General features: G+C 45.7%; 1 protein-coding gene across 1 annotated transcript; it reads left to right on the top strand.

The window, feature by feature from the left end:
- The first annotated feature begins 381 nt into the window (after window positions 1–381).
- On the top strand, window positions 382–26,628 carry PNPLA2 (patatin like phospholipase domain containing 2). Its single transcript, XM_052692753.1, has 9 exons — window positions 382–700; window positions 13,268–13,500; window positions 13,668–13,733; window positions 17,491–17,700; window positions 18,558–18,618; window positions 19,514–19,684; window positions 20,105–20,237; window positions 20,953–21,075; window positions 21,795–26,628. Exons 1-9 carry the CDS (start codon window positions 514–516, stop codon window positions 22,057–22,059), a joined length of 1,449 nt encoding a protein of 482 aa, XP_052548713.1. The 5' UTR covers window positions 382–513; the 3' UTR covers window positions 22,060–26,628.
- Window positions 26,629–26,790: the final 162 nt, after the last annotated feature.

Below are 26,790 nucleotides of genomic sequence, written 5' to 3'. Positions count from 1 at the left end.
TCCAGAAAATAGTGGTTCTTGGATGTGGTTTTGCTTTTCGCCTTTGCAAAGGTACTGAGGGGAAAGGACATGATTGTGATTACACTGCTGACTGATGATTACTAGATTGATAGGAGAGAGTGATTTAGTCACAGGCTTGACATTGGTACACGCGAGCTTTGTCACTGATAGATAAAAGCTCCATCTCTAATCAGCTCTGGCTGAAAACTATTCCTTATGAACACCACCGATGTGGCATTTTCACTACCTTGGGATCTAGCTTCTCCGGAGGGAGGCCTGCGCCTACGAAGTAGAGCTGAGGGGCGGCGATATCACCGCCCCTCAGCTCTGCCCCTCCACAGTCTGGAGGCGGGGCGCCGTACCGGACCGCCCCATATAAGCGCGGCAGCGGAGTGGCCGCCGGCAGCTCCGTCCGTTTAGTTGCTCGCGGTTCCTGTCGACCTCTGGCCCGCCCGCTGACGGGCGGTGGGATGTGAGCGGTGCCCTTCGGCGTCCCCCGCCTTTGCGTAGGCCATGTTCCCTTTGGACTCGGCTTGGAACATCTCTTTCGCCGGCTGCGGCTTTCTGGGGGTCTACCACATCGGCGTGGCCAGCTGCCTCCAGGAGCATGCCCCTTTCCTCGTCGCCAACGCCCGGAAGGTGTACGGGGCTTCGGCCGGCGCGCTCACCGCCACCGCCCTCGTCAGCGGCGCCTGCCTCGGTAAGCGCCCGTTGAACCGGGGGGAGGGGGGCGGGTGGTGTCAAGACGCAATAGGGTTTGCTGCGCTTGGAGCTTTTCCTGTTTATTGTGAGAACAGGAATTGCAGAAAAGCGTCTTGAATCTGTTTACTCTTGCGCTTAGTAGAGAAACAACTGAAACAAGCGTGAGCTGAGTGAAACCAGAGCTGTTGGTTGCTTGAACTCATCTGGGATCTCTCCAGGGCACTCCTTGTTCCTCGGGGACAGGTTCTAAAACGTCACCTTCGTGCAGCTCAAAGTTACCTGCTTCTGTGCGGTGAGGCTTGAACTTTTTCCCCCTTAACGTTATGTTTACAGCAGCGACCAATGGAGTGTGGCTGTTGCTCCTGGAGCATACTGGGAGGAAGCTCTCAGCTCAGAGTTCAGCCTGGCGTTTGTAAGGCTGTTGCGCTGCGATGTCAGGCTTTCCCAGGGGTGAGGAGATGGGCATCCTCTAACCCCTTCTGTTGGGGTCCCTTTGCTGGTAGCTGCTGGCATTTGGTTACTCTGGTAGCTGCTGCTTGTAGCGGTGAGCTGACTGCACAGCCTGCTCCTGAGCTGGGAGGGCCTGGTGTTATACTGGCAGAGGTGTGGCACCGACATGAGACAGGCTGAAGGCATTGCCCGAACCCTTTGGCTCAGACACCATTACAGGGCTGAGCAAGTCTCTTATCTTGTCTACCTTGTTTTTGCTATTTATATATCTAGAGCATCCACAACCTCACAGAGGGCAACACCCAGTTACCTGTCTCGTTCCCTTTGAGGTGTAAGGAGAGGCACGAAAAAGGGGATTGAATAAGGGGCCATTTTTAGGTAACATTTACTGCTCCCCTCGCTGCAAAAATGTTTAAAGCCAGCGAAGGCATGGATTTTGGCTACTCAAATTATGTCTCAAGTTTGAATGCTCTTGGGCATTTTATTTCTTTTTTTTTTTTTAGCTCGGCCTGTGGCTGGCATGTGTCTTACATAAAGAACAGGTGACTTCTGAAAGTAAAAGCAGATGATGGGTGCCCAATTGGGGTCTGGTGTTGCTGCACTTTGTTCCTTTTATAAGCCATTCTGACAGTACAGATTACAGGCTGAGGTCCAGAGGTTGGGGTGAGCTCATAGGGAAGAAGAGGTCAGAGGGAGAAAAGGAGGTACAGCTGCAAACCATTCTAGGAGAGCAGTTCTTCCTCTGTTGGAGGGTCCTGAGTGGACCTGTGGGCTTTTTAAAAAGCCTGTGGGCTTTTTAAAGCTCATGGCAAATCCTGCTTTTCTCTGCCTAATGTGCAGTCTACTGAAGTGGAGCACTAAATATTATCTCTGAATGGATGGCAAGCAGCAGTCTTGCTTATTTGGCTGTGTGTAACATAAAGGTTGGTGCTTTTCTCTATCTGTACTTAGTTGTGATCTTAATGCAAAGAAATACTTTCAGAGGAGGAGTGGAAAAAGTTTTTCCTTTAGTGTTTTTTCTAGTTTCCATCATTTGAGACCCTAACCAGAGAAAACAGAAACTGCCCTGGACTTCAGGGTCTATTCATAGACTATGATCCCATTTTGTTTCTTATCCAGTCTTTCTTTTCTGGTCTCTGTGCCAGTCCAGCTTGCCTCTGAGCTGATTCTGATTTCACCCTGAACTGGGAGCACTCTGCTGTTGTTTGCATGTGGCAGTAAGGCTCTGTTGTGGGCAAACACTGAAGTGAATGCCCTTGCCAAATATTCTGCAGCCTTGATTGCTCAGCGTAGACTTTGAAGGCACATTTGAGTACAGCAAGTCAGGAAATATTGGACATGGGTATTAGCTAGGCAGAGGACCTTATTTTGAAATAAGAGACTAGGAGATACTAATAGTCTGTTATGACTTCACCTTGCTCATGTTGAGTACTTTACTACTAATTGTGGGGGACTTGTATTAATTCTTCAGGGCTATGCCAATGGTGTTGACCTGTGTTTGAACTGTTCTCTTCACCTTTGATATTATTGTTTTCAGTGGCAGGAAAATGCATTGTTTTCTCCACTAGAATAATCTGTGTGGATGCTGGAGTTCATTCGGCAGTCTCCCATGTATAAACATGTTGGTTTTTTAGCCCAGAGGCTTGTCTGGGAAATGGGCTTCTGTCAAGCCTGCTTCCTCTGGGCTTGTTGGAACCCAGCACACTAAGAAGTGAGCCTCTGTGTGCCAAGCAAGTGAGAATTCCTTTCCTGTTGGCTTTATGGTCTCCTCCTTATGCCTACCTCATATCCTGTAGCTTTTCACAAACTTTTTGCCTGGGGCTTACCCTCAAGACTAAATTCTGAAGTTGGGGGAGGCCTAGGTGAGTAGAACTGTCTCATGTGATGCGACAAGACTGTCCTTTTCCAGTCACTAGTAATGCTAAAATACACTTAATGTTGGGTTCCAAAATCTTTCATATGAGAGTAGGGAGGTATATTTTTGTTAAGGGCCTGGAATGATCTCACTTCATTGAGCTGCATGGGATTTGGTGTGCTTGCTTTGGAGGCATAATGCCTGGTATGAATTATGGGATGCAAACCTGTAATCACTGAAAAGCTGTTTTTGAGCTGATGCTTGGGCCCTGGACTGTGCTTGTGATGCTTGTGACTCATAGTTAACCAACAGCATCTCTGCTGTCTGTGCAGCACGTGAGTATTGTCCTGTACTGCTCTCTTCTGAGAGTGGGGGGGACTGCTGAATTATGCCTCTACTGTGGGAGGAGAGGTGGATTCTGCTGTCAGAAGCAAAGCTGCCTGTCAAGCCCCCATCTGTGGGAGTTAGTCCTGAAGTGTGAATCAGCCATCAGTGCCAGCAAAAATAGTAAAGCAAGCTGAGGAGATGCTTCTGGTACAGAAAGGAGCATACATCTGCTAGGTAGAGCAGCATTGTTTGAAATACTCTTGAAAAGCTTTCCATAAGTTGTTTACAAACTCCTGTTTGTTTGGTTGTTTGTTTTTTTTTCTTTTCCTTTAGTATCTCAGTCAGGACCAACCTTGTCCCCTGGTAAAGTAACAGTTATTTGATAGTCAGGCTTGCTTGTCACCTGTCATCATATGACCACCAGGAAACTATACTGCTGAACTGTAGGAACTCTTTCTATTGAGCAATGGAGGAAGGATGAGGAGGGTAACCCTTTCAGTTACCTTTCAAAATTGAATTGTACTGCTATCAATGAACAGTAACAACATCTTTCATTCTGAAATTATTTCTTGTGCATGCAAAGCCTTAAAAGCTGATCACAGAGGTTATTTTCTGTGTGTGGAGTCTAACATCAAATCCCAGATTGAAGGGAATAAATCAGCTTAGTTTCTAATGAGTCCTCAGAGTAATGCCAGTGTATGCTGGCTAGAGCATGAATTGTGAAGTCTATTTTGGGGGAAGCATGTTTGATGCTGCTTAGTGTGTCTGTGGGGAGGGATCTGTAGATCTTCCTAGGTGTGTGAGGGAGACCTCCATAGTGTGTGGGAGTCAAAACATGAGTCCCTTCCTGTATCTCCTGCAACGGCCTTAGCTGGGAAGAAAGTTCTACTGAGCTCAGCAGCCCCAGTGCAGTCAGTTGAAGAAGAGATGCGTGCACGGAGATACAGAGCTAATTCTCCACAGCTGGACCCTCCATGAAGTGGGGGTGAAGTATTCACCAGCATGGCTGGGGATAATTTTTTTTTTCTTAACTTGGCTGCACTTGCTTTGTTCTATACTTGAGAATGACAACGCAAGGGCTGGGGAAATGGTAATTTCATTCAGCCAAGCTCTGCTGGCTGGGTTGTTAACTGGCCAGTACTTTCCAAGTGAATCCTCTATGCTTCTGCACATGCTTCCGTTGCCCAATTCTAATGATCTGTCTCTTTCTTTCTGCTGTGTGTTCCTGTAATAATCCTCTTCCTCTTGATACACTGCAGGTTCTTTGAGTGGACCGATAGGTTTTGGAAGCCTTAGCATTTAAAGGATTTAGTACCACTTTCACACTGGAGGCTCTGGCAGTGTCTGTGTACTTATACTCCTGGGGATTATCTAGTTTACAATCCTGAGACAGAGGTGGCAGCTGGTGATCAAGGATCCCATAGCATATGTTAATTATAAGACTTGCTCTTGATGGCTTATTTGAATGCTGCTGATTCAGGGCTGGGCCCGGTGAGAAAGTTATTTTGGTGTATAATTCAGCAGGGTGTGTGTGGATTCGTCCTGTCCAAGTTATGTCATGCATGGAGAAAGTTAGAGCCCTGTTGCAGAGCATGGGGGAGCTGTATCTTAACTAGCCTAGTGGTGTTATATAGTGGGATGGGTTAAAAACTTATCATTGGAAGCAAACTGGCTTCTGCACATAGAGATGTTTGGTGTATGTGAGCTTCCGGTGGATGTTGCTACATCTGTCTTGCTGCCTTCCTTGCTTCCTTACTCAGCCTTGCAGGAAGATTTGTGCAGGGTCCCATCTCTTAGAAGGGTCTGTGCAACCTTCTGTAGTTGATTCCTGTCCTGCTTACAGCCTGAGTCATCTTCATGTTGCTGGGGGGACTGCTGCTGACATCTGTGGATGAAAGGTATGTAAATCCCCATTCTTGTCATGGAATGCAGCCTGCCTTGTGGTCTGCCTGACATTGCTTCCTCAGTAACCTTCATAAGAATGAGATCCCTTCTTGAAGACTGGTTTGGAGCAAGGTTTCTTGTTCTCTTGCTTGTAACCTGCTCCACTCATTGTTACTATGTGGAAAAATTCAGGGCTGTAAAGTGACACCAAACAGGTCTGTGTGAGATGGCAGGGCAAAGCCGGCACAGTGAGCAGCCTGCATGGAGCTGCGTGGGGAGGTACTTGGCGTGAGGTGGAGCAGCAGGCTCAGAGCCAGGAGTGGACTTCAGAGCCATTTCTCATCTTCTGCCAGGGCTTGACAGTGCTTTAGCAGCCACACAAGCACACAGTGAGAAAAGATAGGGAGAAGGGAGTAAGGCTGCCCTTTGATGGCAGAGTCTGAATGCAGGAGTGCATTCAGTTGGGGTTAGACTGAAAACCTCCAAAAGCTGTATATAGACCTAGGTGGTGATGTGCAGTGCTTTGGTGTTGGTGAGCCAGCTGAGGGTAGTTGTTAGTGCATGGTAAAGTCAAGCAAAGCTAGAGTGAAAGCTAATTCTTCAGGCTCTAAAAATAGAAATGAAGACTCTTCCCTCTGCTTTTGGTCTTAATGGATCTGTGGTGCAGGTATTTGGCAAGGCAAGCTAGCTGAACCTTGCTGGCATTTGTCAGCAGGAAAAGCCAAGAGGCTTCTCTACTGTCATGTAGCAGTGCTCTCTTCCCTTCCAAAGCATCTTACTTCCAGTGGTACTTCCACTGTCAAGTGGAAATGGTGCACTATATCCTGAGGTCTGTGTTGCTGATCTGCCATCAGACCCTGGAAAGTGAGCGTAGTGTATAAAGTTGTGCTTGTAAGTGATAGTTGCTGCTTCTGCACCAATTCCTGTTCAGAGTAACAACCACTGGAGGCTTTGTGGTAGTAGTTTTCACGAGGATAAATAAAGCAAGATGTTCTACTTCTGCCTCTGTATAGGGCAGAGTGTGAGTGCTGTGTGAGTGTGAAATGGCCTGAGTTTGGGTCCAGTTTTCCCCCCCTCCCTTCATGTGATCTCCTTCACTAGCTTTTTCTTGCTGAGTACTTTTCAAAAGCAAGTAACCCAAAGCCCAGCGTTGCTCTGGCTCATAGCAAATAGTGGGAATCTCCTGTCACCACGTGCAGATTAAGTTGTACTCAAACACTGGCAAGGACTGAAGGATGAACAAGTATAGGACTTTGAGTTCAGCTTGCCTATGGTGCCGAGCAACTTTTCCCTTTCATGTGCTATTATACCATTTATTTTCTCCCTAAAGCACTGAGCAGAAATGCAATGTTAATCCTTGTATTAGAGAATTACAATGGAATAAATTAGGCTAGTGGTGATTTCTGTTGTGATTGTGCCAGTCAAAAATCCTGTCTGTCTGCCTGGCCTGAGCTGCCTCTGGGCTTTTCTATTGATTGTTTCCCATAGAAGCTGCAGTGTTTTCTGCTTTTCATTGCCAAGGCAAATGCTCCAGGCCTGTGTCTGCAGAAACAGCATGGGCTTTGGTTTGCAGGGTGTTTGCTAGTTGGTTAGACTTTGCTGTGTCAACATTAGTGCCAGTGCAGCAGGACTGTGTACATGAAAATCTGCACCCCATATCCAGGGTGTGGCAGTAGTGTTGGTTTATCTATCAGCTGGTGCACAAGAAATAACTATTCCTCTTACAGGGAAAAAATGGACTCATTCAGTTCAGGGCTTATTTTGATAAATACAGAATAGCCCTCTGCTTTTTTTCCCCCTAGTTTTACTTGAAGCGAACAAATATGTTAATGAGAAGCTTGTGCATCTTAGGCAGTTGCAGTTGACCTGGATTTACTTAACCCTTCTGCTGCAGGCTGCACCTTGGTGCTGCTTGTAGGTTTAGCAATGCTGTGCTCTGAATATCTGGGCCAGAAATTGTGGGATGAGCCCTTCCTTCAGCATCTGCCTCTGGCTGCAGGAGCTGGCTCTACTTGAAAAGCTGTCTGTGTGTTTCCACTTGCCCTACTCGTAAGGTGAGAATGCTCCTTCCACAGTCTGAGAGGGATCCCTGGGAGTTACTGCAGTATGGGCATGAATTGGTGCCTCTTACTCTTGAGCAAAGAGAGAGAGCATTATTTGTGGCCAGGTTTTTTTAGGAATCTCACTTGCAAAAGAGTTCACTTGTTTAGTTCTGTAGTAAAGCCCCAGTAGGAAGGGTAACCTGCCAGTGGAAACAGCCAGTTGTATGAGAGGGCTGCTCTCAGACTAAGGATGTGTTGTGGGCACAGCTGTGTCTACTGCCTCTGCCTTGTCAAAAACAAAATCTCCTTCTTGTGTCTCTTATCTGGATCTAACTCATCAGAGCTGCTGCTTATCTGATGGCAAAATAGTACAACAGAAGGAATGAGAACCTTAAATGTAAGTAACATAAATGTAACTCGGATCAACACAAATTAGGGAAGTCCCAAAAGAACAGCTTGTTCTGGTACGTGATGTTTCTCAATATTATTATCAGCTTGTAGGAAGAAGTGCACAGATGTGACAAGAACTGCTGCCTGTGAAGGTTACAGTGCTAGCTGCCTTCTCCCAACCTTAAGTTTTTAATAAAGGACAGTTTTACTTTGTGTTAATTAGTGGGATAGATACAACTTCTGGCAAGTAAGGAATAGTTCCCACTGCCACCAATGCTTTTCTGGGATTTCAGCCTGAAATTGAGAACCTGTCTCCAGCTGTAGGATGCACATCACCCGAAAATGTCTCACAGGGGCAGATCCTAAGTTGTTGTTCTTATTTTCTGTTGGCATTAATTTATCTTTTTCATCCCCTCCTTTCTCCTACCCCCTCTGACATCTTCCAAGTACTACTGATGTGTGGAATGAGAACCTGACTACCCGAGTTGGCTTTCTTTCAGCCCATGTGAAGGTCTGTCTGGTTCTTGTTCTCTGGAAGCAATGGGTGGAAACCAGTTTGCTTCAGCACAAGCATGAAGCTCAGCCGGAGTTGTCCTTAGATCACCACTGTGTTGCTATCTGCTCTTCCTTCTGCTGAGCAAATGGACATTCAGAGGAAATATCTGACAAAATTGTCTCAGTTAATTATTTCCTAGTGGTCAACTTGCAGACTTCTGGTTCATTGTCTCTTGCTTACAGCTTAATGTTTTTAGGCTGGTGATAGGATTATGTTTTAATTGGGACTGTATCATCTTCTGGGAGAGGCTGGGCAGGAAAAGCATCTGTTGCTCACTCGGAATTCAGCAAAGAGGCAGAAGCTGCACAGATTGAGCTGGAGCAGCTTGGGGATTGGTACTCAGGATGAACGTAGGACAGTTCTGAATTCTGTGCTCATGACTACAGGCTGGCTGTTAGCTGTTCCAAGGATGAGTTGCTGGGACAGCTGAAGTAGCAGCAATGAACACGCAACCAAACTAAATTAGCCTTGTGGGCAGTAATGCTGGTAAATTCCTTCTGACTCTTAATCCTAGATTCAGGACCAAGCAGGGGTCTATCAATGTGAAACTCAAGAGTTCCAGTCATGTGAAGTTGCCACCCAAATTGAGAGCAAAATTCCTTGGAATTTTTGAGGCTTTCCTACAGAACATGTGGGCCAAGCACCACACAAACCTCACTTTAGACAGATAGCTGAACATGGGCTCTGTGCAACACCACCTTGCAGGCAGCTCTGAAGTGAGGTCCCTTGTTATGGTACAAAGCAGCTGGCTCCTGTCCTGGAAATCTTGTGGCCAAAATACCTTGGTCAGGCCATTGAGCTCTCGGGAGTGCCATTAGCACCTGCACTTTCTGCTAGTTCCTTTCAGAGCTTTAAGTGTCTGTCCCGTCTGGAGGCTGGGAAATAGGACAGAGGAGAGAGGAGTGGTGCCTTGCTGATGTGTAGAAAGATTTCTGAGTTCTCGTTGGCTCTGGATACAACACAGGTTTAGCAAGAATCTTTTGGTGCTGCACACCATGGCCATGACTTCCCTGTGTGTACCACCTAGCAAAGGGATGAGGATGCATTCCCTGTATCCACCCTGCACCTGGCCGTGCCATTCTCTGTTCTCCATCCCTGTTTGAAAGACTTTCAGCTTGCATCCTGTTTACCACCGCTTTAGCTGGGGAGCAGGAATGTCCCTGGCACAGAGGATGAACTTTGTACTGATGTGGAGCTCTTCCAGAGGGAGCTGCTTGTCGGAATGACCAGAATGCCCCTCTGCCTCTTCAGCCTGTTCTGCTCCTATTTTTGTTTCTTTCTTAAGCTCTTTTTTTCCATGTGAAATACTTCGTGGGTCATCTGTCCTTTTGGTGACTGGAAAATGGATATCAGTGTGACCTGATGTCAGCAGGCAAGCGTCACTGTGCCCTTGGTGCTAAAGCTCTGCTGCTGGAGAGGTCAGAAGAGGCTCTTCTCTGCTCACCTTCTCCCATAGCAACTGACACCCCACACTGCATCCCACGGGAGGTTCCATGGGATGTTTAACTCTTGCAATAGCCTTCATCTACATGTGCCACACAGAGCTGAAGAAGACTTTGCCTCAGATCTCATAGTTCCAATTAATGGTGTTTCCTGCAGCATCACATCCATTTTGTGATTGCTCTTCAGCTCTTCTCTCCCTGCAGGGCAAAGGAGTAGCAGACTCTCCTTTGGCTGATGGGCTTTTGTATACAGTGATAAATGGTACTTTCTGCTGAATGCTTCTGAGGTTAGAGAAGGGTAATTTAACCTCTCTGGGTAGAAGGTGAGAAGGGTAATTTAACCTCTCTGGGTGGAAGGTGAGCAGGCATACCTAAGAACGCAAGGCAGTGGAGGCTTTGAACCTGGTTCATTTTAGAGTTGAGTGTGTCTGGGAGTGAGAGCCAGTTCTTTAAGGGAACTGATCTTGCCAGGTCAATAAGCTGGAGTGAAACTCTTGACATAGCTTAAAAATGAAACGTGAACCAGCAACTGCCTGCAAGTCTTTTTGCTTGGGTAGCTGTATCTTGCTCTTTCTAGTTACTGCAGGAGGGTCACAGGCTGAACTTGCAGATGCTCTGGCCTTCCTTCCCCAGCAGGTGGTTCAGGACTCAGCTGTCTGATGCTTCCGTGCATTGTCACAACCAGGAGGATGGCCCTGCAGTATTCAGCCTTGTGGTTAGCAGTGTGTGCTGGGATGGCAGTGCAGGAAGGGAGGAGTGTGAAGGGATGTGTCTTTTCTACTGAAAAGATTCCTTCTATAGATTTTTTTTAAAGAGGAATAATGGTTACTAAATCTGTGTGAGGATAAATGTTGGATAAATTGTTGAATGGGAGAAGGATGTTTTCCTGGCAATCAATACGAACTCTTAGAGATTGTTGGTGTTCCTTACAATGTACCCCAGAAGGGAAAAGAAATTTCATGTAGGTTTTCCACATGTCTCTATATCCCGAATCACTTGATCCTTCAAAAACTGTGAGAGACTTTTTCTGTGAACTGGAATCAGCACTGGGCTAATCCTGGTAAGAGCAGACAGTTTGTGGCTGACCCCTGCAGGATTTCTTTCTCTGCTACTTCTCATTCAGCTGCTTCTCCCTCTGCAGGTTATTTTAATCCCATCCCTACTACAAAAGTTGTTCCAGGAAAACCAGCTCGAATTCTGCTCACGCTCTCACCTCCTCTTTCTTCTCCCATACTAGTTTCCAAGAGGGCTTCTCATCTGTCATAGATTTAGCTATATAAACTTGACTCCTTGGCTGAACCCTCAGCTGACCTCATTTCCAGGAAAACTGGTGGTGCTGCGGATCACCCTGTACCTCTCTCAGCCTTCTGTGCTATTCTGTATTCAGTCATTCAGTTTTGGTGTTAGTGAGCTAACAAGTCCAACGGGATCACAGCTGCCCTTAAGCTGAAATACCTGAGGAGCTGCTTCTTACAATCTGTTTATATGTACACATAAAAAAACACCCAGCAATACCCAAGATATTAAACAAGTGAAACTGCTGACTAGCAGTAATTCTTATTCTGTCCTGTTTTCCCATGTCCCTCCCACACCACTTGGCTGTGTGATGATGGTTGAGCAGGTAGCTGCAACTGAAGTTCTTCCTCAGATGTTGAGACAGGCTGTTTCCTGGTGCATTTAGGTCTTCACAGTTTTCTTCAGCAACTTCCAGCTCAGGCTTTTGCTCAGACATTAGTCATAAGCTCCATTTTATTGGGGTTGTTTTCAGTACCACTGTCAGATCTTTCTGCAGGCAGGTTCTAAGTCTGAAGGCATGTTTCTTTAAGGACCAGCTCCTTGGTCGCCCTCCCAGTGCAGCTGAGTTTGCTAGGATCATGTGGCCAAGGTGCCAAACTGGTGTTCTTTCATTCTTTTTGGTTTTGTTGCATGTTATTTGTTCACCTGGTAAGATGCAAAAGTATTGTAGGGATGTAGTGCTAATGTCACAGTGCTTGTAAGCCAGCCCCACAGAAATGAGTTTACTTAGTGTTGGGAAGAAACTTGAACCATGCAGCTACTATCTGGAACAGGCTGGGCTCAGTGGCTTACTGCTAATTGAGTAAGTAAGATCAGAATTAGGCTGCTAAACGTTACTTTAGGAAAGAGCAGAAGACTGGGATTATAGTGCTAAAAATTGCTTCAAAGAAGGGAACTTGGATTTTCTGCTAAGTTGCTACCTCACATTACCTAAATCCTGACCCCAGAGTTTCTGGTCATGGCCAAGGGTCTCATTCTGAACTTGCTTGAGCTGCTGGTGTTGCTGGCTTTCCTACGCACAAAATCACGTTCCCGGGCTGCATTAAGGGAAAACATGTTGCTGGCACACGTGTGTTGCAAAAGAATGGGATGTGTCAATACAGAGTTGAGGGTGTTGTTTCCCTTATCTCTATTAACCTGGGTCTAACTTGGCTGTGGTTGCAGGGCTGGGGAGGGAAGACAGGAAAACAGAGAGGTCTCTAGTCAATAGAGTTGGCTTGAACTGATAGCAACTTTCATCTTTGTCCAAAAACCAGATCTCAGTTCGACTGCAGGGAAGATTTGTGAAAACATGGCTGTTTTCCTTCTGTTTCTCTGATTCTTCCCTCAATAATTTTCTCAAATATATAATAACTATGTCTCTGAGAGCGCAGTGATTGCCTTGTACTCAGAGGAATGCTTTCTACCCCATTGTGACTAGGAGATACATGGGGCGGCATCTGACAGTGTGTGCAAAGGGCAGTGTGCGGGGTGTGGAGGGTTTGGCTTGGGTTGGTGGTTTTGTTTTGTCCTTTGCCTTCTTTCCTACTGCAGAGCTGTGGTCCTCTTGGCAGACTGGACTCCCAGTGACCATGAGATAATGGGTTTAGCAGCTGCCTTTGCTGCTGTGCAGATGAGCTGCTTTCTCTTCTGTAAACCCAGCTCGGTCACTGAGGGAAAGTGTAAAGCAGGCATGCCTTTGTGAATCCTGCTTCCCCACAGGGCCTGTTTCTAGTGCTGTGAAATAGGGCACAGAAGAGACAGGGCACCAAATCCTCTCTAAATCACTGATTGCCTAAAGGAGCATAGCGTCCATTTTGCTCACCTGAGATGTGATTGACATTGCCAGCAGAGCTGCGATGATGGATCACTTGGAAAGAAGTCATATTCCAGTCTGCCTATAAGCAAAAGTGCCAGTAGATGGTGTTTCTCATGGAGAAAAAAAAAGCGGATGTTTTGGAATGGGTTCAGCCATGAGCTCAATTGCAACAAAGCCCCAAAATAACCTCGTTTTCTGTTTTAATCTTTTCACCAGCCCTCTGCTGTTCATTTGAACAGGACCTCCTAGAAAAGCATGAGGCCTTAGCCAGATGCATGTCATCCTTGGCTTGACAGAGCATATGTGAGAGGAGGGTAGCTGTTTGCAGTGCAAGTTTGTGAGTGCCAACACAGCTAGTTTCTGAGACTCAGTAACTGTGCCTGTTGTAGACACTTATCTTGAGTTATATCAGCAAATAGGGAGAAACTTCATAGCAAAGCTGCGTACAAAATTTTTCTATATCTAATTTTGTGAAAATGGCTGATTTTTTGCTACCATTTCATAGTGCAATTTTTCTCATTACAGGTGAGGCTGGTGCCAGCATTATTCGAGTGTCTAAAGAAGCACGAAAGAGGTTCCTGGGTCCACTTCACCCCTCTTTCAACTTGGTGAAGATCATTCGGCTCTGCCTGTCCAAGACTGTGCCAGAGAATGGGCATGAGGTGGCAGCAGGACGTCTGGGTATTTCCCTCACACGAGTGTCTGATGGAGAAAACGTCATACTGTCAGACTTCCATTCCAAGGAGGAACTGATTCAGGTGACTCGAAGCTTATTGCATGGCAAGAACTGCAGTCTGTTTTGTTTTGCGTTCGTCTCCAAATGTCTTTCATAATGTGGTATAATTCTCAGTGTGTGTCCCTATGGAGCTCTGATTAACTCAGTAGGCTTTGATGTCATTCTTATGTGGATCTCTTTCTTCTTCAGGCCTGTGTCTGCAGTACCTTTATCCCTGTCTATTGTGGGCTGATACCTCCAACGTTGCGTGGAGTGGTAAGACTCTTAAAATATTTCTTCATTAAATTACGTACTAATAAATAAGACAACAAATACTCTGGGCAATTCAACTGCCTTTTAACATAGCAGCAATTATCCTGAAGAAGCATGAGAAATTCCCAAATAAACAATATTAGTGAAAGATATGCCTTGTTTTCAGCTCCTGCAGTTGGCTAAAATATCCTGAAGTCTGGTTGATTTAACTTAAGTGCTGGCTGATTTAGTAGGTTTAATGGACAGGTTTAGTGGACCCTGGCTTCTTGGTGAAACCCTCCAGCACTGAGGCTCTGACCCATTGTTCATGTGGAAAGAACTTGTTTCCATGGTAGAAGCTATGTGTTCCTTTCCTACAAGCCTGGTGTCCTTTGAAGATTTTTCACCAGTGCTGTTAGCTGGCCTCTTTTCCGTGGCGCTCCTCACGTCCTTCCTCTGAGAATGTTTTATCTGCATGTGCTCTTTTTATTTTCCTGTTCAAGCAAGCGTCCAGAGCAGTTTCTCCCTTTTGTGTGTTCATGTTAGAAATGAAAATGCTTGAAAGCTGCACAGGGCTGGAGAATCTTTGTATATAGCAGTAATGCCTAAGGGCCTCAGCTGAGCTTGGGCTTCCATTGTGGTGTGTGAGGTAATGCACTGTAAAAGACAGCTTATTTGCAATCTAACCAGTTGAAAGGTTAGAAAAAGCTGCTGTTCACATCTGTGTGTCCTGCCTTCCCACAAAATGAGCTGATCAAGATGCCTCAGTCTGACAAGGTATCAAATCTGTTAGGTGTCCTACAAGTGAGGTCGGTTTTGCTCCTGCATAATATGCAACGAGACTGTTTTTGTATTGTGCAAGCATGTTGAGCAGAGAAATGATCTAGAATAAATGATCAGTGTCTAGCCCTTCAAAGAAATGACAGGATCATGCTGGTTTGGCATTTGCTCAACAGCTACAGTCTGGATTTTTGTCCTACAGCTGGTGGGAATGTAGCAGAGGCTCTTGCATAAGGCCTCTTTGGTGTTAACTGAGGTGAGCCTGGCTCAGGCAAAAATCACAAAATTCCAGAACAGTGTACAGCAATCGGGTTATGAAATTAGCAGCTGCTCTGGTGTACCAGGGAGTGAATTCTCATGTGAAGTTTCCATTTGGGGAAAACCAGGGGCTGGGGAGGGTGGGCATGGGTGTGGGATGAGAGGAGGAAACTAATTTTTACCTCTTCCCCAGAAAATAATGACTCTTTCTATTTTTGAAAGTCAGTATGGTGAGGTGAAAGGCTAGATTAAATAGGGTATGAACTTGGGAAAAGGCTTTGAAATGGGACTGCATGGTTCCTAGCACAACTAATGACTCTATTTACCACAAAACAGAATGGCAGGCCAACTCAACTCACAGGTATCTGTTTTCAAGGCAGTATGTCTGTGGAAGTTACAGTGTCCTTATCAAATTAGTTCTTTTCCCTCCTGTTTTTCCAGTATTTGCTTTTTGTAATTCTAGCCTCCTTACGGAGGGGATGATGAAGATGGGTGGGAGGGAAGGAGAAATGAGTTCTTAAGTACTGAGGAACTAAAGAGTCAGTTACTGACCTGAAAACATGCTCTCTAGCTGTGACCTTTCTGTGGCATGTGGGTGAGATGAACCCTTAAAAAGGGTAGAAGAGAGCTAGCTGTTGTTCTTGTTGAGTGCGTGTCCCAGGGATGGAGAGGACTCAGTAAGAGAGTGGATTTGGGGACCTCAGGAATAATCTCAGACTGTGGGCTGTCCCCAGGAGTTGCTGCTTACACCTGCAGGTAGGTTGAGGCTGCAGCCAGTGGCGCTGATGCTGCTCGTGGCATTGCAAGAGACTGTGGAGGGGTCAGCCTTGGATTGGTGAGAGGTTCAGATAAATCCAAAGAAGTGCTGGCTGACCTTGAGTAAGAAGCGTAAACAGTGCTGCTTGCAGAATGGGCCAGAAGGCAGGGTCTGAATGTGTGTTCCTTGATCTCAGCGCAGGGTTTGGCTGCTAGCTTTATTGTAGGCGTCTTTCAAATAACATCTGTTAGCTTCTGCTACCACCCTCTGGAAAACTTATGTTTCTGCATCCTTAGCACAGGCTAGCTTTGTCTCAGCTGATTGGCCAAAATATTCGTCTCTGCCTTCTTTAGGCAGAGTGAAAGTTGCTGTTTCCAGCAGGGTGCGTGTGTCCTTGAGTTCTATCTCGTCCTTCTACCTTCTTCACTCTCCAAACCCAGGTAATGCAGGAGCCACTACCCATGTCTGTCTTGATACCGTGTTTGGTAACAAGGCCTGGCATGGATGAAATGCTCTGTGCTATGAGTTAACTGTGGTCTGTAGCCTACAACTGGAATTACAAGCCACTTCTCTTGAACCTGTACACAGAGGTAGTCCTGCAGTTTAGTTTGCCCTCTTGAAGCCCCCTGTGTAGTCCACTCTGATCCTGTTGCTTGGATGGGAGCTGAATTCTAGCTGCATTTGCACGCTTGAAGTCCAGGAGCCTATGAACTGTTCATCAAACTCTTACAGCTTACCTGGAGAGGTCAGCATGTGTGCCTTCCAGAGAAAGTGGCAGGCACTCTCTAGGCAAAGCAGACAGTATTTTCCTAAGTTTTCCCAAACTGTTCCATGATTTTGTGGCTGTGCAGCGAGAGACTAGTATCAGTGGTCAGACTGCCTGATAGGTGAGGCAAAGCAGGGTGTAGAATTAAAGCACATCCTTTTCTGGTCAGCATTTCCCTAATTTGCTGGGAATCAGCATCTGTCAGCTTTGCCTTTTGCCTGTTCAGCTGCCCAACCAGTGGAGAGCTAGGTGTTACAGCTGCTGCTTCAGGGGCTTCGTAGCTAATGCACACTGATTTACTTCTGAATCCACCCAAAGGAAAGACTTTTTAAACAGCAGATCAACTCTTCTATAAGAGTTGATAGATATGATAGAATGATACTGATCATTCTCATTTTTGTCAGAGGTACACAAGAGCTCAAGTCTTGTTTCTGCAAGGATCTCAAGCTTGATGCTCTCTCAACTTGACCAGTGTCTCCATCTTCTGCATATAGCTTGCTCTGCCAGAGCCCTCTGATAGGGATTCTCTTGCTCAGCTCCTTGTGCAATTATGGTACATTAAAGAATACTTGGAGTACATACTGCTGGGTTTGTCCTTCCAACAGGGGGAATGGAACTGTTTATAGTATGTATGTACAGAACGTTCTCTGATAAGAACTCTTGTTAGGAGCAAAACCTGAGTCCCTTGTACTCTGTTATCACACCAAAGCTAGCGGACCATAAACGTGTACCCATGTGTTGGAATTCTGCTTGATTAGCTTCCTAGCAACAAATAAAGTGTTTTCCTTCTTAGTTAACAAACTGTGACAGTGAGGACCTGTGTTTGAGCTATTCGTTTTGAACGCAAGTAAAAATGTCTCGCTGTCTCAGTGTGACAGCTGAGATCAGTTTGCATTGCAGGTGGTTGTTGGTGTGTCATACTGTTGGAATGAATGTGACTCAAACCCTGTGGCAGATCTAAGTCAGCAGTCACACAAGTGAATTGTGCTTTTGTCATTGAATGCTTGTGGTCAAAACACTCTTTCCTAGGAGGAAAGTCACATAGCAAAAGGAGGTAATACTCAACACAGGTGTGCTGTCACTACTTCCAACTCTCCCAGCTCTGGTGGATGCTGTTCATTCTTTCCCAAAGTTTTTGGCACGGATGTGAATGGGGACGCAGAGCAGAAAAGCTTGATCAATTACGAGAATAAAGAGTGCTTAATTTCTCTTTATTTCAGAGATATGTTGATGGAGGAATTTCTGACAACTTGCCACGATACGAGCTGAAGAACACGATCACGGTGTCTCCGTTCTCAGGAGAGAGTGATATCTGCCCACGAGACAGTTCCACAAACATGCATGAGCTGAGAGTCACAAATACAAGCATCCAGTTCAACCTTCGCAACCTCTACCGCCTCTCAAAGGCCCTCTTTCCTCCAGAGCCACAGGTGAGGTTCTTGGCAGTGTCAGAACTTGGGGGAAAATGGTTAGACACTAACTGTCATGTGTGCTTCAGCAGAAGAAGATCACAGGCACTTTTTTTCTTTTCCATCTATTTCTTTGCCTTGACATTTAGTAATCCAGTGACTTGGCAAACCTTGAATATCTGCACAAAATTGTATCAGTGGCTTGGTTTAATTTTGCTACTTTAAGATCTGTAATCTGTTCAAGAAGATCCCCATGTGACTCTTTGAAGTGGCATTTGCCAGGAAGCCAGGCTCACTTCTAAATAAGGATCTATCAGCTCTCAGAACTAACGTGCTCATGTTTTTTTTTAGAGGTCATGCTACAGGTACCAGCTCAAAGCCAGAAAATGTCTCTCCTAAAAAGAGCCAGAAAAGCAGGTGGCACTGTTAACAATTTTGTGTGCTTCTGCTTCTGAGCAAATGCAACGTTAGACCTGGCATTTGGGCACAGTAAGCATGCACCCACATCCCGAATCACTTGCCCAAGTTTTATTTGCTCCTTCTTCACTAGTCTTGCTGGCTTTGTGCGTGAGCACAGCAGCACTTCCTGGTGTCTGCAGGGAAGTATTCTGGGCTACTTGTTGGACTCAATTCCAGACAGCTGCCTATAGCAGTGTCAGCTGTAGATGGGGAAATGAAGTGGCTGCAACTTCAAGCTTGTATTTGGTAGTATTCCAACTTGAATTATCGAGTGATGCTCATATCCAAAGCCTTCATGTTACTACTCTTATTCATGCTCAAAGCAGGACAATTTCTCTCAAGTCAGCATTGAGCTGAGTGCTTGCTCTGCCCAGCTGAAGAGCCTCCAAATGAATTGCTTTTGCTTACCTCTGCCATAGGTGCTGCGGGATATGTGCAAGCAGGGCTATCGGGATGCACTGCACTTCCTGAAGAAGAATGGTAAGGCACTGAGTGTTTGTGGGGTGTGCTGAATTGTCTCTTGGGTGCCAGGCTTTGTGACCTGGCCCTGAGGTTAGTTAGTGGTGGGTTTAAAAGGTGGAAGGACAAAACTGATCAAGGAGCATGATTCAGATATCTGAATGTGGAATTTCCACTTATAAGGATATTTTAGCTCTTTAGGTCACACAGATGGACTAGATACCTCTTCATTGCAATACAGAAGAACTCTGAGTACCTTGAGGAAAGAGCAATGGCTTGGGCACGACTGAGTGTTGAAGTTATGTAGTGTGTTATGCCAACAGAGTGCATTGCCGTTTGGAGTGTCAGCCGATAAGCCAGTGCCCTTCTGTGTGCAGCTAGGGTAAGCCTAAGGAGGCAGAGCAGAGCAGAGTGCTGGCACGCCCTCAGCAGCCCCCAGGGCATGGCAGTTTGACGCTTTTGCAAATCTGACGTTCCACCCCTGGGCTTCCCTGCCTGCGTTGAATTGCTGTTGCAGGCTGAGGGTGTTTGATGCCACCTAGTGTCGATTTAGCAGACCAAACACATTTGTTTGCTTTGTGGGGTGTACTTGACTAGGATAAGAGCAGTCATGCAGCTCTGTGGATTAAGCTGTGGGAGGGGAATGTGGATTGGTTGCTGGTGAAATATGTAGCAACAAAACCCTATGAAACGGCCCTCTGCAGTGCGTGGAGGGGAAATCTAAGAATTTCTGGGAGGGGGGAAAAATGCTGATGTTAAAGCAGTCGGATTTCTTACACGCTGTGGTAAGGATTGAAACAGATGAGAGACAGGGTGTTATGTCCATCTGTTTGGGAGGTGGGTGAAGTGAAGAGTGATATTTTAAGTGCCAGGCAAGAAAGAGTAGCTAACTTGTATAATCTTTATTGCTTCTCAGGTCTCCTTCACCTTAATCGTCCAAGTCCTGCTGGTCCTCTCCTTGCAATAGAAGCCCCTCCAGGAGAGAAGAAAGAGGAAGAAGAAGCTGAGGACCAGATGGAAAACAACACTGCCCTTGCTGTTGTTGAAGACCACATCTTTGAACACTTACCTCCCAAACTGAACCAAGGTATGGTCCAAAGGAAAAGAACCTTTGCTGTTTTCATGTGCTGCATGGTCTGTATCAAAGGACTGCTGGGATGTGGGTCTTGCTTGTTGGTATCTGGGGATTGAACACCTGCTGGTGCTTAGATAAAGTAAGAGCTTGGATATGAAGGTGTGGAGGCTGAACTGGCAGACGGTGCCTCATTTGACACTTCTACACTATAAGGCAAGGATAGGATCTTGATGCTTGTATCATTCAGGAGCTCAATAAAACGACAAGTTGTTGTTCCTCAGCTGTGCTCAGAATTGCTATCCTAAGCTAGACTTCATTTAAAAAATAGAAGGTGAGGAGGGGCGACTACCAGGCTGGGTAACTTAAGAGAGACTGCAGGAAAGGGGTAGTCCCAGTCAAGAGAGATTCAGCCATGTTCTTTTTTGTCTTCAGCTCTTTTGGAGGCTTGTGCTGAAAGAAGAGGTTTCTTGACTGGTATTAGCAACACGCTGCCTGTACGTGTGGCCACTGCCATGATGGTCCCCTACCTGCTGCCTCTGGAGTCTGCTGTTTCCTTCACTGTCAGGTGTGCCTTCAGCTGTTTCCTCTGGTTGTTTTCTATCTAGTGCAGCTGAATATTTAATGTAGCTGGTGGAGGCAGGATGCTTTCTAATGACTGTAGTGCCAGAGTTCCTGGGGAAGGAGTTCATGCTACTTAACAACCATATGCAAAAATATCCCTACCTTCATGTGTAATTTAGCTGCAGCCAGTACTGCCAGCTTGAAGTAAGATTGCTGCATGCTGGAACTTGCCTTAGAAAATGATATATTTCAGAATCTGGAGAAAAGCTTCTTAACTAGAGGAGCAGAGATGAAAATGAGAATCTCATGAGATGTGACACTTCTGAAGTGAGGGGGGAGTAGTCCCGTTGCTTCCAACTCTACACTTATGCAGCTGGGAAGGCAGGTCTGTCAGATGTGTTCTTAGTACAAAGTATCCTGTGAAAGGCTTCTGAAAGGAGATGGTTTGTGGTGGACTTAGGTTGGGAAGATATTCTGTTGCTGAAAGCAAAGGTTTGTGATGGACTTAGGTTGGGAAAATATTCTGTTGCTGAAAGCAAATGAAAAATAGGGAAGGCACAGATGTAAAGATTAAGTCCTGCACTATTCTCATCTTTCATAGCTTCTCCCATTTGCTTTTATGGGTGGTAGTGTAAATGACCTGTACAGCAACCGCCACTGAAACACTGTGTTTCCTCCTATCCTTTGTATGGTTCAATTTGTCTCCTGTCTCTTTCCAGGTTGCTGGAATGGCTTCCAGATATCCCTGAGGATATTAGATGGATGAGGGAGCAGATAACTGAAATCTGCAACTATCTTGTGAAGAAAGCCAAGAAGAAACTGGGCAGCCATCTTTCAGCCAGGTATGGCTGTTTTCCTCCACAGCTCTGTCCTGTAGGGGAACACCCAATTTCCCTTTCTACCTCTGACTTCTATAGAGTACACTCCTTAACTGTTTGGTAGACTCAGAACATGGTCTACTTCTCTCTTCCCATTACAGGACCTTCACAATGAAGCTGATAGTAGAACAATAGAACAACAGAAGATGTATATCTAATTGTAATATCCTAGCTTATTCTGCTTTCCTTTTGTGGAAGACAGTTGTGATGTTTGTCAGTCCAGGGTCCCCAAAACATCCCTTCTAAGGGTTAATTGAGCTCAAATGACTTTTTTTGTCTTGGGATCTAAGCTTGGTTTGGAGTGGGGATGCACTGGAGTGGCCAAGAAATATCAAAGGATTTCCCAGATGTGGCAGAGTGCTTTGGATCTGTGTGTGGGTGTGTGCCTTGGCACCAGCTTTTCTGAGCTGAATTCCCTACTGTAAGGCTGAGGCAAGACTTGGGTGAGAATAGGAAAATATTACAGTAGTAGGCAGAGGGTCCTAGCTATGATTCAGATCCTAGCACGAGAGACTGATTCTTCCTGCAAGAGCTAATGATCTGAATAACTGGGAGATGTGAAGGACTATGGCCATGCAGCCAGTTAGTGGTGAAATGGAAACATCTCTACAGTTCTGGAGCTCTGGTCTGGTGACCTGCTCAAGCTGTCCCACATACTAATTCTTTGCGTGTCTGTCTTTCAGGCTTTACTATCATCTTGAGCTTGGTGGGCCCCAGAGCCTGCCAATTTCTCCAGGATCTCCTTGTGGTGAAGCAGTGCCTTTATGGATGAGAAGCAACCGTTCCCTGTCTGATGTCATGCTGAAGTGGGAGGAGTACCAGCGTCAGCTTGTGATGGGCTTACTCTGCATCAATGTGGACATGCAGGCATCCCTCTTCCCTTGGGAAGGATTTCAGATGAAACTTCCACATTTGGACTGTGCAAAAGAGTGCCTGCCACTCTTCTGAGCCTGCTGTGCGGAGGGGGTGGGGATGGGTGGGAAGGGAAACAGATAAAGAGTGAGACCAGTCTTGTCCCTTGGCAGCAGGCTGCCCTGTGCTCGTGAATATGCTGCAAAGGGGACTTCCCAGGATGGAGACTGGTGGAATTGTCTGTAGCCATTTGTTGCCTGCTGGGTTGTGGATGAGTAATCTGTGTCAAAAGCACAGAGGCTGATCCCTTGCTCAAGACTTGTGTTGAGGCTTGGCCATGGCCCATAGCCATGCTGATGTTGATAACCCAGCTGGGCTATCCCAAATAATGCACTTTGAATTGCCGTTGGCTTTTCACCGCCAAATAATCGGGATGTAGCTGATGCTCTCAAGTTCTCATAGCTTTTAGCTTCCTTTGGCTCTTAGAGCACATTAATCTGTTTTTTCTCAAGTCATCTGACATCCCTTAGGTCTTTGTGCCGCTGAAGGATAAGTAGTCTCTTGCCAAACCAATGTTCCAAATCTCCTTTTGACTTTATTCTTTGACACCGGATCATTGTCTTTGTCCCTTAACTGCATCCCCACTGGAAGCCAGAGCTGGCCCTTCTGCAGACAGCACTGGGGCCACAGAAATGTAGAAGAGTAGTGTGTTTATCCTGGTTTATATTGTTGTGGACTCTCCCTGTGTAATTTCCATTTTGATAGAACTTTGGCAGCTTGAACTTAGAGTGTTAAATGTCATTGAGCTTATTTTAAAGCGGTAACTTAGGCTGAGTTTTTTTCTTTGAGGAGTTTGAAGCCTCATTCTTGTCACTGCTAATGGAATTAGTGTGGGGTCAGACTGGAAAAGCTCAGCCCTACTACGTCAGGATCAGTTCATCAGTTGACAGTGGGGAAGGAATGTGAAGTGCTTATAGGAATGTGAGATTGTATGGGTCATGTTATCTTTGAGAGATTGGTGGTAGAGTGTCACAGCACGTTCTGGGAAGGTGGCTGCCTTTGGCAGGGGTTGGGCTTCACTCATTAAGGGACCATGCAATGGAAGGAAATTCCGAGTGGGTGCCACGTAAGACACCTCCTGTCAAGCAGGGACTTAACTCTTTTATTTGAGGATTTGGGATGAGAAAGATTCAGGTTTGCAGTTATATCAGCCTCACAGTTTGCCTTTTATGTTGTGGCTCACTGGTGCAGCTATGCAGCTGTCTATAGCAGGAGCACGAGAAGAGGAAGTGAAATCAGCAGTGCTGGTGCATGTGCCAGTCTTCTTGGAACTGTCTGTGCTTGTCTTGTCCCTTAAAAAGCTGGAGCAGGTCTGGGTTCTGCCTTATCAGTAGCAGTCTACTTGTGATTTGCTGTGCAGAGACATAAGCTCTCTGTTCTTCCCAGGATGAGATGTGGCTTCCTGTGGGGTTTGCTTGTACTTCAGTCTTTGCACTGTGACACAAAGCCAGCTCCTGGTATCTCTTTCTGCAGCACATCTTGCTGTGTGAGGCATCTTCTACCTCTCCTAGCACAAACAGTATGCAACTAGCCAAAGCAAACTTATGCCCTCTCTTTTGGGGAGCTTCAGCACAGGATGTCTAAAGCTGGTACATAGTCTGTATGTGGAACAGTAATTTATAATGCTCTATTTTCTCCCTTTGATTTAAAAAGTGAAAATATCCTCAGAAACTTTAATAGGTGGAGAAGGTAGTGACTCTACTTAGTTACATTTCCACAGGCAGTGTGGGTGAGGTGGTGGGTGCTGTCTCCCACCAGCATAACTGTGCCCTGAAGAGGTTTGAGTACGTGTAGCAGAGACTGATTAGCACCAGAGCATTTCTTCACCAGTGGCTGTTGCAGTCTGGGAGGCAAGACGGTGGGCAGCTGTGATGCTGATGCTGTCTGAGAGACACCAGAACAAATACTAACTTGTGGCTGAAAATATCAGCCCACAGTCCTTCCTGAGTGTAGCTTATCTTGTGTAAAACAAGGGCCTGCATAGTTTATGAAGTAGGCCTGCACTTACGGTCAGATTTATTCTTAAGCTTCACATAGTTAAGGCAACTAGGGTGTAGAGGAATCACTATGGGGAGGAAGAGAAAAAGAATATAGAGGATTCTGAAACCAGATTGGGAATATAGGATTATAAAGCATATTGGTCTTGTATTTTTATTTTTTCTAAAGCCTGTGGGACAAGCTGAATGCCATAAATGTAGTGAAGGTGAACCAGCAGCCAACTATTGTCAGTTTGTGACAGCAGGATATGTTTGAGATAAGGTGTTTGTGATATGGTGTGAGTGCTTATTGTTTTCCACTCCTCTGGGCTACCTTCTTAGTTTGCTGAATGTGCATCTCCTGTCCCTAGTGTACATGGAGCAATTGGTGAGAATGTGTAGCTGTTTAGTGGCATGAAATTAAAGCATTGCATCCAAAAGTAAAGCCAGAAGGGTAAAGCCAGACGAGGAAACCTCGTGCTTAGAGGCTGCTGCCCTCTTGGCTTTGCCTATTTGTGTTAACATAAGGGTGGAGAAAAATGATTGCAACTATTTTTATTTTTTCCTTCTTTCTGGACTGGTAAAACCACTGACTGATTTATGTAAACCACTAAACTGAACCAAATTCTTTTGGCAATAGTACATGCTAAGAAATTGCAGCTTGGCATCCTCGGCCCCTGCTTTCCTCTTGTGTATCACACCCAGCTGGGCTGGTGCCACTGTCTTCCAGTGCTCTGATCCAGAAGGTTTGCTTTGCTGATTCTGGTCCACGCATTTCAACAGAGTAACTGCTATGGCTGGTAAAAGGCCTGAATTTCATTCTCTTGCACCCCATCTGCTGTTAGCTCCTTTCTGAGATGTTAATATAATAAACTTTTGTGCACTGCTGACTTTAACCACAAATCAAAGCCTGGGTTTAAATGTAAAGGCCTTTCTCTTCTGTGAGGAAACTCCTGTTTTCCCTACGTTAATTTGCAGGGTGTGGAAGGATACTTGGGAAAGTACCACTCTCTTAACCCTCTTTTTGCTTGTATTCCCAAGTGGCTGTTGTGTGACAGCTTGTTGGTTTTGTAGATTCAAGCTCAGGTAAAGAAAGTGATCTGTCAAAAATAAATACCGCACACTGCCCTCTGCTTCCTTAGGAAGAGTTTCATGATTTCCTTGAAGTTCATCACAGACTGCAAAGGATCAAAAAGATAAGATCTTTTTGTACATCAGCAAGCTGGAAGGAGAGAATGTGTGGTTGGGAAGCCTGCTGGTAGTGGCCAGGGCCTGTGCTCTCTTGTATGTGGTATTTGAGAAGTCAGGATCCTGGACCAAAAGTTCATCTTGCAGCCCACATCTGAAATCCTTATAATATTCACTTGAATTTTGCAAGAGTTTCAACCCTTGCAGTTTCTATTGTTTCACTTAAAAGATCTGTGCATTCAGGAATCCATTTTCTTTTTCTTCTTCCTATGATACGGACACTACTTGCTGCTTTTAACATGGCTAACAATCAACTTCTTGTGCATCTAACAGGTCCCTAACCTGTACAACACGTGGTTCAATGCTGTGCACAATAGTGTGTATCAATGGCATGCTCTGTAAACCCCCACGCATGTGTGGTGTTTTGGATTCGGTTTGCTGCCTGACCTACTGTTAATAGTTCCACAGGTTGGTTTTTCAAGGGGTAGGAGGAAATTCTTCTGCAGACTGTCAGTAGGACTTAGGAAATGCTTTCTCGTGACTTCCTGGGGGAAGTCGTGTACATGCAGCACTCAGATTAGAGAATAAGAGGGTGTTGCCATCTGCCAGCTCTGGGGTTCCCCCAAGTTCTTAGATGCTTACCACTGTTTTTGTCCATTTTAAGAATCTAATCTAATAATCCAGTTTCCAAGCTTTCACTCCTTCTCTTGAGAGAAGAGCTGTCACTTCCAAAGTAGTTATGGAAGAAACCCTGAAACTCTCTGCATGCATTTGTGTCTGTTTTCCTTATGGGTCCATTTCTACAAAGAGTAGGTGTGGGTGGCAGTGCTGCATGTTGCCAAAGTTTGAGGGCCTTGTCAACAGTTCTTTCCAGCAGTTTTCTCGTCTTCCCATTAAAATGATGAGGAAATGGACCACCTTGGTTGATCGCCACACCAGCCAGTTAGTTTGTGCCAAACTCACCCTGTGCCTTCACAGTGGGTTCTGCTTGCCCTACGTCCGTGATGTGTCTGCCTTTCTGAATGCACCAGGACTTGTTCCTTCTCTTCCTCCTTTCCCCTTGCCCACCCATGGGACGCTTCTCTGCGCCCAATCTGCAGGACGGTCTCTAACTGCATCCATCCTGCTGTGTGGCTGAGATAGAAACTCAGCCAGGACTCTGCTGTTGTCACTGAGTTTAAGAAGCCCCTGAGGCACACCAATGCGTGTGGAAATCCTGTGGTAATCACTGATGTCAGAGCAGCAACTTGACCAGCAATAGCATATGCAAGTGATGTTATTTACATAGCAAAGTATTCAAGTAGCGTTCTCGGTAATTTTGAAATTACAGTATTAAACCGATGCTTTTTTTCCTCCCGTTTCCTTTTTCTAATGTTTTCTGGAGAAAAAAAGTATTTATTTTGGCAAAAATATATCTTCTAATAAAAACTTTCTCAATGTACTCACCTGGCTGTGGCAGATTGTCTGTTTTGCCCTGTAAAGGTACATTAAATATTTCTGACTGTGCTGTATGCCGTGGGTTTGTTTGCTGGGCTCTATTCTGCTCATCTCATTTGAACTGTTCTCAGGGTAAATACATGTCAGCATTGGTAAATGCTTGGTG

Source organism: Tympanuchus pallidicinctus, unplaced genomic scaffold (assembly GCF_026119805.1).
Source record: "Tympanuchus pallidicinctus isolate F22 unplaced genomic scaffold, pur_lepc_1.0 scaffold3, whole genome shotgun sequence".
NCBI classification, from domain to species: domain Eukaryota; kingdom Metazoa; phylum Chordata; class Aves; order Galliformes; family Phasianidae; genus Tympanuchus; species Tympanuchus pallidicinctus.
The sequence above is the reverse complement of the archived record's forward strand: the minus strand, read 5'-3'. Positions and strand labels throughout refer to the sequence as shown.

Coding starts and splice junctions, on each gene's coding strand:
- PNPLA2 (XM_052692753.1), top strand. CDS start 514: ATGTTCCCTTTGGACTCGGCTTGGAACATCTCTTTCGCCGGCTGCGGC. Junction 19,685..20,104: donor ACCTCCCAAACTGAACCAAG/GTATGGTCCAAA, acceptor TTTTGTCTTCAG/CTCTTTTGGAGGCTTGTGCT. Junction 21,076..21,794: donor GGCAGCCATCTTTCAGCCAG/GTATGGCTGTTT, acceptor TCTGTCTTTCAG/GCTTTACTATCATCTTGAGC.